Source organism: Oryzias latipes, chromosome 5, assembly GCF_053564925.1.
Source record: "Oryzias latipes strain Hd-rR chromosome 5, Olatipes_Hd-rR_3.1".
NCBI classification, from domain to species: domain Eukaryota; kingdom Metazoa; phylum Chordata; class Actinopteri; order Beloniformes; family Adrianichthyidae; genus Oryzias; species Oryzias latipes.
Window position 1 is genome coordinate 20,869,340 of NC_136241.1, and position 13,915 is coordinate 20,883,254.

Consider the following 13,915-nt stretch of genomic DNA (forward strand, 5'->3'; position numbering starts at 1 on the left):
ATAACCTGATCATGTCAGCAGTAAGTAAAAAACTTCACGTAAGTAAAGTAGTAGTTAAGTAAACAGATCATTTTAATTCACACAACAAAAGCATTTTCTCTATTGTGTAGAAAATTGTAAAAATAAATTTAACATTTTACAAAGTAGTAAAAACTGGTTTACTAAAACCTGTCAGTTTTGAGATTTTACTTTTACAGGTTTTTTTTAAGCTAAGGAACATTTCAAACACCAATGTGCAAAAATAAGTCGTTTTTAACATTTGCTGTGTTTATAAATAAGCAGTGTTTCAGAAAAAAGTCTTCAGAGATTCTCACTTTGACTGAAGTCAGCAAGAAAAAATACTGAAATTGTGTTTCTTACCTTTAAAACCTTGGTTTGGCTCAGCTACGCAGGAGAGATAAAAGACGAGACATATGGCGCCATTGGCAGGATGGTGGCTGCAGTCACTGATCCTGTCAGTGTGTGGTGCTGGAGAGGACCCAAACGCAGAATCCCTGGAGACACTCAGGAAATACAGAAAAATAAATAAATAAATAAATAAAATCTGTATTGAACAGAGCAGGGAGCCTATAACAGAGAAATTAAGGAAAGATGAATTAACAGAGTTCTTTATTTTAGTTTTAAAGTAAAGCAAAAGATAAAAGCCATTAATTGTTGGCCTTGTCATCACAAATACAATAATGAACTAATCTTCATGGATTTACGTGTTGTCAAGGAAATTGAAGACAACTGATCACTGAAACTGCATTTCTAAGTTAATGTGTGCTGGTGATTGGTATTGCTTCTTGGTAAATCAAGAAGTTCTGAGCAAACAAGAAAGGGATTAAGAATTATTTGTTTTTGGTAACAATTTGGTGAAAAGTCTGAATAAGAAATTTAAATTGTAGTTTTTGTATTTTGCAAAAATATTACAAAGTTAACTAAAAAGAAAAACACTATTTATGTTGACTGTCGAACATTTGATAATCGTGTTTTTTTCACTATCTTATTGATTTTGAATAAAATTTCCAGTCTGATGACATGAATTTAAACATTCATTTCTCTTCTAATACTTTAGCTGCTCTCTTGATGGAAAGAAGGAAACATGTTTGGCTTGGGTAAGCAACGCTACCCCGGGTCTCATGTTAATCAATTGACTTCCAATTCCTGTTTATAGTTATCATGGCCCGATTAAAAAAAACTCCCCACCCAGCTGTCGCCCCACTAGAGCGGCGAATCTGCAGCTCACCGCTCCGCCAGGGGATGGGTCAAGATGTGGAGAAGAATTTCCCCATTGTGGGATAAATAAAGTATCAATTATTATTGTTATTATTATTATTATTATTTTTTTAAATGTTGGTTTATCACCGTTAGATGCTGCTTTAATGCAGACACATAGCCAACAAGTGGCAGTCTCACATCTGCTAAAATGGCAACACCTGTTGTTAAATTGCCAAGATATCTTGTTTCTTTAAACTTTAATTTTCTAATCCACTATAGAGAATCTACAGCAGAATTTGCTCTTTTGCTGCATTCACACTGCTGTAGCTCCTCCCACACAGCTCCTGCGTGGGAGGAGCTACTGTTCAATGATTTTAGCTTCATCTACATGGAAGCATTAACTACATATCTTAAATATGCATAGAAGACACAGATGACATTGAGAGATCAGGTATATTTATTTTGATTAGCTACACAAAAGCATCTGTAATCACGTCTGCATGTCTGGGTTCATTAGATCATTCAGAGATTCTTCCAGTGGGGTGAGCTTCACCATCTACTACAGGAACTGCGCCTGAATGATGGGCGCTTTCAGCGGTAGGTACTTCTGTTTATGTGATCCAGCTTCATGAAAACACTCAGTCATAAAATTATTGGACTTTTTTATTATTGTCTCCTCACAAATAAGGAAAATATTATAAAGTTCAGGAGGAGAATGATCAGATTCTCCTCCATGTTGGTTTTGGACTCCACCCACTGATCTTGTCATCAACATGTCACGGGCCAAAACTGAGTTGTTGATACAACTCAATTTGTTAGCCAAAATTCAGATATTTAAACTCTGAAACCATCACAACGCAACCTGATGTAATGTCATGCCACGCAATGTTACACGATGCCAATAAACAGGACGCAATGGGCCGCAACGCAACCAACGTGCTGGAATGTGATGCAGTGTACAGCAATGCAATGAAATGGGACACAGTGTAACGCGACCTCATGTCCAAAATGCTGCTGCTCAAAACTCGCTGCATCACGTACGTTTGATTTGAACGTAGCTTCAGGCATTAAAGATAAGATAAAATAAGGTAAAGATGCTTTATTGATCCCAGCTTGGGAAATTGGGTTGTTACAGCGTTGGCGTCAGGCTCAAGATACAAACATACAAACAATAGATGACAACAGAGAACCAGAACAATCAATCAGAAAGAAACATCATTGAAAAAGAACAGTTGTATTGCGTGAAACATCAGGAGAAAAAAACAGACAGACCTTAAACTAGTTTATCTATTGCACATGGATGACAAGTTATAGAGTCCAATGGAGTGAGGTAGGAAAGATCTCCTGAAGCGGTTGGTGTGACAGCGAAGCTGCCTTAGCCTATTGGAGAAGGCGCTTCACTGACCGTCAAGTACAGGATGGAGAAGATGCTCTGGATTGTCCATTATGGATACAAGCTTATTTACAGTTCTCCTCTCTATCACAGCTTCAAACGTGTTAACAAAGATTTGACAAATTGTTTATGGACACAACACACAATGCTGTTTATCCAACAACTTTTAAAAATGTATTTTTTTACAAATTTGGGGCATCTAAAAGGCAAATAAAAAGGCGTTCAATGAAACAATGTTACAACAAAGAATTAATCTGCCAAACAAACCTTTTATCCTTGCTGTGTTGTTTCTCTAAAGACCTTCTCTGATAAGATAGAAGATGTTGCCATTAACAAGGCATTCTTTTTTCTGCATTCTGCCTAAATGTCACATCCCTGCAGAGCTTCTTCTGGGTTTTATTTGTAACATTTTCTCTCAACACAAAGGTCTGTGACACGGTACGAGGAGACAGGGAAAAAGAGCGACTGTATAAACTTGTATGCCCTTCATCACCTCCACTGACACTAAGCCACGCCCAGAATCCCCCTCCCAGCTTTTTATTGGTGCAACTGCCAGCAACAACTGCTCCCTCTCCCTTCTGCTTCTCTCCTCCTCCCATCCTCTGCCCTCCCTCTTTCCTCTATCGTCTGTCTGAGCTGCTAGGCAGTGAATGAGTCGTTCAGCAGCGCAGCTTCTTCCTCCCTTTCCCTCCCCTCCATCTCTCGCTCCGTCCTTTCAGGAGCAGACAGCGGAGCATCGACGCGGCAGCTGAGCAACACTAGGCTGACGGAGACGGGAAAACGGCAAACCCCGCTAGGAGGTGTGCAACCTAACCAACAATTCCACCAACAGCAGCTGACAACTGTGAGACGGGTTCAAAACAGAAGCAACAGATTGGCCTAAAGGTGCAGATGTTGAAACTGACATCAGTCCTGCTGAGCTGAGGTCTTGGAGCTGACTGGAAACATCTGCAGCACCTGGAATTACTGCCAGTTTCTCTGCTTCAAATAAAAGTGTTGTCCAGAGCAGGGGAAGCATGTGATGCTGAATGACGGGATAAAAATTCTTTAATTCGTTTGGGAAGCAACACGGCTCGCGCTGGGCGTGAACACCAGCTCCACCAAAAGCATCTGCTCACATGGTTCCTCCTTCAAGCGCAGCTGAAGAACACAAAGCTCTTGAGAGCACATCAGAGTGAGGACATCCAACTGACCTGCTGAGTTTTTTGGAGGATTTTCTTTTTGGGTCAATGAGCAGGAATAGGCTTACTAAGTTTATCAAGAAGGTAAGATCTACCAGTGTCTCTATTCGACTTTAATACGTAGAAAGAGGACAATGAAGCAAGGAGACGACAGGAACCAGGAGATTAAACCCCATGGCACACGGCTGTTATAAAAGTTTAGAGTTAAAAAAACAAAAACTCTGACACTTTCTTAATTCTAAGATGGTTTTTGCACCCATGGTGCATCTTAAGTCTTGTTTGACCCAGAAAAGAACAACATTAGAGCCTTTCTGACACCTACACTTGCGCTGCAAACACCCGTGAGTGACTTTCTGCACCAGTTGGTGTGAAGGTCCCTGGCTCTTCCTTGATTCTTCTTTTGGTGGATCTGCCGTGGGGGGCAGCTCTCAGCCGTCCAAGACGCCGCGAGCCGTACTTCGCGTGAAGAATGCCCAGCCGCGCTTGGCCAAGCCGGCCGACCCGGGCCCGACGTCTGGCCTCTACATGGAGAGGTCGCAGAGCCGGATCAGCCTGTCGGCGTCCTTTGAGGCTCTCGCCATCTACTTTCCATGTATGAACTCTTTCGACGAGGATGATGGTGGTAAGTTGGAGCCAGAAAAATACTTATGCATGCACATACACTCATACAAAACCGTATGATCAGATCCATTTCAAAATATGTAAGTCACAAGACACAAAGGATCTGTCAGCTCCTCCTGCATAACTGATACCTTTACATGCAAAGCTACAGACACTGTGCATGTGACGCACATTCAAGAACGCGCTAAATGCTCATTCTTGAACATGCATTGAGCCCCTGGTGTTGAAATGCAAATATGGTAATCTTGCTTTGGGCATTTTCTTTTAAAATATATGACTGACTTGGTGTCAAATCATTCTGTCCAGGAACAAACAGCAATTATTACTTTCTCCTCCATGATCAGTTTTCAAACAGTTGGTACTTTTGTGAATTAAAAGGGACGCCATCCATACGTTACTCCCAAATCAGACCTAGTTTCCCAAGTTTGACCTAGTTTAACTTTTAACTTGTGTTCAATTGCAGAGCGCTTTGAACATAGAACCGGAAAACGGTTTTAAAATGGTGCGTGGCTATCCACCAATACGAGAGTTTTTGAATGCAGAAACACACACCTGTTAACATAGAATAAAATTAACTTGGCTTTATTTGCTTGAATGACAACAGAGTGAGATTTGAATCATACCTATTGTTGATTGGCTAAAAAGAAAGGATTCAAGGATTTAAGGGTTTTTGTTGCCATTGTCTGTGAACAAAACAGTTTCACAGAGTAGGAATTTGCTGCGGAGCCAATGTGCCACAACACTTAGGCATAAAAATGAACAACAGTAAGCAAAATAAAAAATAACACAATGGTCAGAACAATAAATAGAAATAAATAGTGCAAGCAGAGGATCAAGAAGGTGCAGGTAAAGGACTGGTAACTGGACATATAAGTGAAAAGTTTAAGGGGGGAGGGAGTAACCCTTGTGCTATCCTAGGCACTTTAACATTGGGAGTTGGGTCATCTAGACCCACTAGACAGTGCGCTGAACCTTTTTTTCTTCAATGATTTGTGATCTTCACTGGTGTCCATGGATTACATGAAATCTTTCCATGTTTTTCCACCTTTGTCATGGTAGGGAGAACACGTCAATGTAAGGGTAGGGTCATCTAAGATAGCACAAGGGTTAAAAAGTGTTCATGAATCTGACTGCAGAGGGAAAGAAACTGTTCTTGTATCATGAGGTTCTGGTCTGGATGGACCCTGGCCCCCTGCCCGAAGGGAGTGGTTCAAGTAGACCATGTCCAGGTGGAGAAGGGTCGGCTGCTATCCGACTTGCACGCCCCCGGGTTCTGGAGACAATTAGGTCCTAGAAAGATGGAAGACTGCAGCCAATCACCTTCTCAGCTGAACACGCAATACGCTGCAGTCTTTGTATGTCACTGGTTGTAGCTCCGGTGTACCACACAGTGCTGGAGGAGGTATGGATGGATTCTATGATGGCCGTGTAGAACTGCACCATCATCTGGGCCGGCAGCCTGGCTTTCTTCAACTGCCGCAGGAAGTACATCCTCTGCTTTTAAAAACATCCCAATGAGGAAAATGATGACAGAAAGACTCTATAAGTTCTGACCAGTTCCTCTCCATTTTTAGAAAATGAGCTGCCCCTTTTAGTGGTTTATTTTCTAGCAAAGTTGGAGTCTACACAGTGGAAGCCTTTATATGTCAGACTCACTGAATGTCAGGTTATGAAAACCCAATGTCACTTTAATTACCAGAGTCAATTATGGCCTCTAATGGTCTGAGGTTAATCTCAGTCCTATCGCACGTGAACAACAAAGACCCTCTGCACGAAAGTGCATGTTTCTCTTTAAATCTGTGAAGGCAGAATCTAGCTTTTCCACAAATTTGAATCATGTGCTGACGTAAAGCTCTTTGATCTGGACTTGCAACGTTGCTGCATTACATTACTGCTGTTTTCCTGTCTCACTAATCCTAAATGGGAAAACTGCAGTAGATTATCTTTCCTGTTCAAATCCACAGAGAGATCTTTGATAGATATGTGTGATTGCAGGTTTTGGCATGCATGCTTGCATCGCTGTGATTGGTCAACAGGGTTTTGTTGAAACCCATACCAATATTGTGAGTGAGTGCTCAGTCCATCACCGTGGTGCATAATAGCAATCATTCACATTTGAACATGGACGGCTAATTTTAGTGCTCATTTTGCAGCCAAGTCTTATTTCTTTTGTTCTCAGAGTTAAACTGCCGACAAACCTGAGGCCATCTGTCCTGTAGCAGAAGCCCAGACAGTGTAGATTCACACAGCAGGAGAGCAATACAAAGCATAACAATTTTTATTTAAAAAAGAATCATGGTGCTTCCATGGGCTTCTGAAGTACAAATCTGAACTTTGTTATAGCCTGGTTCTTTAGTGAGACATAAAAAAACTCAGTTATCCACCAGTTGTTAATCTGTTAGTCCAAATTAAACTGCTGTCCAGAGAACAATTGACCAAACCAGGGATTGTACTTACTCTGGCCCAACACTTAACGTTGCCACAATTATGCGGAGATGAAGTAATCAGAGCGGAGCGGCAGGCGCTGGTTTGTGGATCTCAGACTAATTAAATGTTAATAAGACTTCTGATTGTTGCTGACTGTAGCTAAATAGAAGCATGATTGCAGGTTAATTCTGTCACTCTTCCTGTCTATCTCAACGTTTCTCTGAAAAAAACGTTCCAAATATTAGCTTTAACCTATACAGCTTTGCCTTTTTTGTGAACAAAGAGGCATTCACGCCGGCACGTTTGATCCTCATGTAACCATCACTAGAACTTTGTTTTTGCCAGTTAGTCAGATTTGTATGAAAAATGTCTGCTATTCATGTTTTTTTTCCGTCTGCTTAGTCATGTCATTGACACAATTATATGGATGAGTAATGCACTGTTGTCTAATGACCTCAGGGTAACAGGCATCAAGTGAATCTCATCAACCTTGTCCGTAACGCACAGAGACCTTTCCAGTTTCTCTGCATCTTTTACTGAGGTTATGTGCTGTAGGTGGTTAGATTTGTAAAAACAATATTTAACTATCCTCCAGTGTAGTAGAGGTCTATGGTTAAGCAGTACAAAGGTAGTGTTTTGGGGGCACGCACTAGCAGTTAGCTATGTAACATGGCCAACATAAAAAGACAGCTACAAGTTGGAATATTTCAACTTTGAGACACATTTTCTACACTTATGTTAACAAGCTACCTGAGCTAAAGTTACAGGGTGTTGATGTAGAGAAGCCATTAGTAAAAAAGGCACAGTTCTTGCTTGTAAAGATTCTTTTTAGACCCATGCGACAAAGCAGACTTTACACTTCAGCACATGTGGTCCCTCCAGAACCTGAATTGGGTGTGAATCTTGTTAACAGCTGGTGCAAAAACAATATTTGCATTTGACATCTGTGTTTGTCCAATGGGCAGATTATCAACCTTCATCAGAGAAACAAATTCAGTAGTTATTAAAACACACAGAGCAATAAATGACTGGTACTCCAGTCTTAAACCAACCTCTCTTACAGACTTGATGAAGGTTAGTTCAGCTTCTTCACTGAATTTGTAGAATGTTGTTGGCTTTGCCTTCTACCTAGAGTCCAGTCACATGTTGTCTTTTTAGGGAGATTTTAGCAAAAATCACCCCAATGTATCCAAGTTTACAAACCTATAACAACAACTCTGCAGCCTCCTTAAAGACGGAAACCAACATTACTCTTACATGAGTAAAGTCTCTCACCTACATGCGTTATCAATGTGAACAGTAAACGTTACACAGGAAAACAGTAAATGAGTGCAATAGATTAGAGACCATCAACATTTTTTTTTATCAAATATAGTTGTGCTTTATAAGTTATAATTAAAATACAAGGCGTACAACTACCTATGAGAAGAAATGTAACAAAATGGTTAAGAATGAACCTTTACGTCAATAAAAAATGTCTATCTACTGAAGATGGAAAAAGAGTAAAAGTTTCATGTTAACAAGGTTTTAGGACAATTGCAATAAAACTACTAAGAAATATTTGCTCAGTTGAGCATTTATTCTTGTGTTTATGCAATTCTAGCTGCTTGTTTTCAGATGTAGTGTGCCATGTTTAACAAAGATTCTGTCACGTAATCTGTGGGTCATTTATGGGCACATATTAAAATATGGTGGGGATTGTTTGGCCTCATTTCAATGATTTTTTTTCCACAAATTGAGTTAGGGTTTCATAAAAGAACTAAAACATGACTCAACAAAAAGTAAAACCCAAACCTCATCATAATGAAAAAAAAACTCAGGAAAGCACAATCTGCCCAAGACACACTAAAAACCCATTGAAGAGCAATCAACTAACAGGAAGTGGCTTTGATGATTACAAATTTAAACCTGGCGACAACATGGCGGAAGCAGAAACAGTGAAAGCTGAACATGACCTGAACCCAAAAGATAACCTAAAAAAAACACAGAGCAAGAACCAAGTGGCTGAGTAGCACGGTTGGTAAGGTGAGAAGCTACCATGCAGGAATCCAGGGTTCGATTCCCGGAGGGGAAGAAACAATGGTACTGGGGGCAATTACCATATCAATGGTGAATAGTTAACATCACTTGGTGAGGGTCCTTAGGCAAGACCCTTAATGCTTTTGCCTCCTGTTCCTCACAGTTGCAGCTCACCACTCCCCCAGGAGATGGGTCAAATAAATAAAGTATCTGAAAAGAAAACATGCTTTGCAAATATTATTTACTTTTGCTCAGTTTAACCCTTGTGCTATTCTAGGCACTTTGACATTGGGAGTGACCCACTAGACAGTGCGCTGAACCTTTTTTCTTCAATGATTTGTGATCTTCACTGGTTTTCCATGGATTACACGTTCACCTTTATCCACCTTTGTCATGGTAGGGAGAACATGTCAATGGTCATCTTGACCCCGTAGGATAGCACAAGGGTTAAAATCTTTCTTGCATTCTGTGTTTAGCAAGACAGCCTGAGTTGTGGATGACCTCATTTAGGAAAAAAAACACAAAGAGAAAAGAATTCATTTATTTAGTGTCTTGCTGTCTTAGTATAATATTGCATCACTAACTTTAGTTTTTCCCTTTCATTCATCTCACTGTTTGCTTGGGCAGTTTTAGGCCGAATTCAAATTCTTCCCTTTCCCCTATGGCTCCTTAAGGGGTAGGGTTGTCCGAAAATTGTTTTTTTAAGGGCTAAAACTCTGCCGCGAGGGTGTTGCGCTGTGCCGCAGACGAGAAGTGCTTTTCTTCATATGGGTGTGCTCTGAAACAAGGAAGTTTATATTAAATTGTAAGTAATGACTTTTTGTTTTAGAGTTATAAAACCGATGTTATAAAACATTAGCGCTAGCAGCTCTGCGCTAATGTAGTTGATCAGCGACTATTGATGACTTCATCGAGTGGGAGTAATGTCTGAATTTGAAGACACTGTTTTTCCATAACTCTCCTCATGTAGGGCGAAATGTAGGGGTAGGATAAGCTGTAGGAGTAGGGGGAGAATCAGGATTCGGCCTTAGTCCAACACTGCATAATTTCTTGGAGAAAGCCTTCGAGAGAAGACAAAGTTACTTAAACTCCCAGTCCAATGTTAATCTAAAGCTTTCCCAGTTGGGTCTTCCTTTTATGTTTTGAGTTATTTTCTAGGACAGTTCTGCAGAGTGATGGGAGTTGATTAGAAATTTGCGTCTGAGTTGTGGACGGGAGCGTTGGGGTGGAGCAACCCCGCCCTACCTTCCTGTTACCCGTAACTTTTTTCTTTTTCAAAAATCTTGAAGAAAAGATATATGGGAAGATATATGGGATCACAGTACTAAATCGAGTCAACTTTAAGGTGAACACATAGAAAAACTAAGCTGTCTGTTTACACACTTCCAGCCCCTGTGGACGTATCAGAATGGAGTGGAGCAGCATTATGTAAGAATTACAAGGTTTTTCCAACATTTTTTCTTCTTCTACTCCTGATTCACAATGAATTGATTAAAAAAATACTCAGAGATGCAATTTTAAGCTTAATTTCTTTTATATGTACCCTCCAGCATCAAAAATGCCACAGAAATATGTTATAAAAACCAAAAACACACTTTTAATGGGTATTTATTTGATCCTAAGCTGGGAAATTTGACTGTTGCAGCAGCAGTGTACAGCCCCTTTTGACACAACAGCACAAACTGAGGTCCAATGTATTAAACCCTAATGCAATTCCTTATGTATCAAGCAGAGCAGGGTTTAAAAATTTAGGTTTTGGATGGTTTTTCTTGTGTTAGATGGATATTAGAAGACTGAATACAACATACACCTCACTGAGGATTACTCATACAGCCTTCTGTATGTGTTATCTAGCAGCTCAGGTGTCAGATTGGCAAGTGACAGACAGGATGCGAGACATCACTTCTACGGCACCACAAAAACAGAGTGAATGTTCATTCAGCCACCCATCAGTTTGTCCATTTTATGCTCTGACTCAAACAAGTGTCTGGATTCTGCTCATTTGAGAGAAGAACGATTCCTAGTGGAAGGTCATCACTGGGGGATGGTGAATTTCCTCCATTTTCTTTCATTTTTTTTGCGTTTGTTTGAAAGGTTTCGTATCAAACATTAGACAGTGGTCAAACAGATATTTTACTTTAGTAAAATTTGCAAAAGCAGAAGCATTTACAAACATGCTAATGTAACATGCACCCCAAAGATGCAGTGGGAGGTTTTACAGAACTGAGCAAACAACAAAACGTCTAAATAGTAGATTCCTATTTAGACATGAAATATAATGATATGGAAAAGGGGGAAGAAAAACTACACAGTATATTTGAATCTCATCTTTTAATTTAATTCCAGTTTTGTTTACAGAAGAATTTATTGCAGATTTTGCATTAGTGACATAAAACCAGAGGCAACCGCATCACATCTCAAGGAGTTGTTTAAAAACTGTTTTACAATATTTTTAGGTCCGGTCTCAGGAAATTATTTTATTTCTGGTCACATTTTTACCAATTACAAAACCAATAATATTTATGAATTCAACGACAATTTTTTTCCCAAAGTTAAGAATAAGAATGACCTTTTTGGTCCCACAAGGGGAAGACTGCCTTGGTGGAACAGCTACTACGTTGTACAGTAAAAAGTGCCAGAAGAATAAAAACTTAATAAGGAGGAACAACTTAAACAAAACAAAATATGTACATACTTTACATTAATGCTACACACATTCTAAAAGTATCATGAATGGGTAAGGTTTGGTGTACGTTTGGATGTAATAACAAGTTAGGACACTTCTAATTGCACGTAATACCTTCTGTTAAATTATTTTTATATATTAGCTGGGAAAACATTGCACGTGCAGACATGCCATTTCTTTCTCTGCACTGAGGTGGCCATTGGGTTGCTTCTCCCCTTGCCTTTTGTTTATTGAGAGTCGCAGGATCCTACTTTACACAATGGCCTTCTAACCTACTTGTTTACCTTATGTCTCAAGTTTTTGTCCCATCTGCTGCCTTTGAGGCTTCCCAAACCTCCACCTTTCCATGACAATTGCAGAAAAGTTTTATTTTTCCTGTTTATGCCCACGTGTGTCTGCATTTTCAGGAACATTTTTGACAACACCAAACACAATCGTTTTACTATCAACTAGCGCACCTGCTTTATAAAGTTTTTTAGTGTTTTGTACTGTTTTATTTTTATTTATTTTTTGCAATCAATCAACAACACAAAAATAGTAATTTTATTGCACTTCATCTCTGCCGTCTTGTGCTTAGGCATATTTGGCTTGACACAGTCATTGATCTCATCTTGCTATTTTAGGTTTGGTTGTCCCGTTCACTCAATCCCCATTTTGTGAACACTAGAAGGTTCATGCCTGACTTTTTACCTGATCCACAGCAAAGAACATATCGTGACGTCAGGGAAAGAAGGGACAAAAAGGAGGTAATAGAGTTTTAATAAAAAGCATTGGCGAAACCCATTTATTTCTTTCATTTTGCTTGTTGGCTTGTAATCTACTTTTTCAGTATGTCCCATTTCTCCAATCTATTTATTTTTTTAAAACTTATTTTACTGTATTTTTTCTTTATTTTCTGGTGTCAAGTCTTTCACAGAGTGGGCACGTGTGGGGAAGGCAGAGGACAGTTGAAAGAAAAGCACATAAACACATTAATAAGCAGCACAACATCAGGATGGAAAGAGCATAATGTGGTGTAAAGGTTCCGTCCCACGGGACTGCTGCAAATGTGGCTAATGATGTATAGGGCCAAAGAAAGAGGCCAAAAGATGCAGGGAGCTGTGTCAGAGATAGGACTTATAATGCAGACAAGAAAAAAGGGGAGAAGGAGAAGAAGTCTCTGAGCGTCTCTGATTTGGAGAAACGACCTAGAAAAGTCAGGGGTAAAAAATGGGCTGCTAAAAGGAGGTCTATTCTATAGGGAGGAGGAAGAGGAGGGAGGAGCAGGTGGTGCAGGTGTTCATTTGCAAAACTGTGCATTTGCTGTGATCTGGATGCAATCGAGGAGACAGAAATTTGCAATACTGCTGGTTCCTCTCCTTAATGCTGAATGGCTCAAAACAAAACAGTTTTTTGCAGGTAACTACGGTCATGCTTACGTTTATGATTAACGCGTAAGACAGTCCACAGCTGCATCTGACTAAACCTTTTCAACACAGGCAAGCAGTAATTGTAGCAGATTTAACAGTGATTTGTAAAAACTTTATTTCCAAACTAAAAGACAAAAAAAGAAAGTATACACATTAAAGACCTGATCCAATGAAAAATGTGTTTTTGGTGTTTATAACATGTTCTTGAGAGATTTTTCAGATGATGAAGGACTCGAGTAAAGAACATTCAGCACCAACATTCCAAGTTTGCTAATGGTAAAAGAGCTATTTTGTGACATAGGAAATACGCTATAACTCACTATCGCTGAACTCACTATCAGCAATGGGGAAGGGGGCGGGGTTGCTCCGCACCATCATAAATTTCTAATGAACTCCTCCCGCCCCATAGAAAATATGCCCTTGGAAAACAGGACAGGTTTTTTGATTTAGGTTAAAAATAGCATAATCATTATTAAAAGAATGCATTTACAATTAGATCAAAAGATGGTCAGAGTGGATCTTTAAGCAAATATGAAAAGATGAACAGACTGTTCAGGTTTCTTAGGTTGTTAAAACCCAAAAATCTCAACAGAAACATGTTTTTTCTCTAACAAAAACAAAACAAAAAAGAAAAACCTGCCATCAACTTTTCCATGCTGGAAAAAGAACCAGCAGAATCTACAAAACCATTTTTTCACAACTGGTTTGATTGAAAAACCCAAATATAGCAAATAAAAAATAAGCATAAAAACTAGGAAAACAATTTTTATTAATTTAATAAAAGAACCGATGAAGCAGGTTTTTGGATTATGGCAAGGCTGGAGAAATCCCACCCATGCACAGGGAGAACGCAAACTCTGCACGGAAAGGTCCCAGCTGGAATTCGAACCATGAGCCTTCTTAACCAGTGCACCATTGTGGAGCCCTGAATTGGAAAGGTTTACTTAAATGTAGCACACACAAAAAAATACTAAATCAG

General features: G+C 39.6%; 1 protein-coding gene across 1 annotated transcript in view; it reads left to right on the plus strand.

Annotated features, from left to right (window-relative positions):
* The first annotated feature begins 3,204 nt into the window (after positions 1–3,204).
* The window catches only part of rims4 (regulating synaptic membrane exocytosis 4), a 39,447-nt gene continuing 28,736 nt past the window's right edge, over positions 3,205–13,915 (plus strand). The window contains exon 1 of the mRNA XM_023955035.2: positions 3,205–4,396. Coding sequence (XP_023810803.1) covers positions 4,300–4,396 — 97 coding nt within the window. The 5' untranslated portion in view covers positions 3,205–4,299. The remainder of the gene's footprint in view (positions 4,397–13,915) is intronic.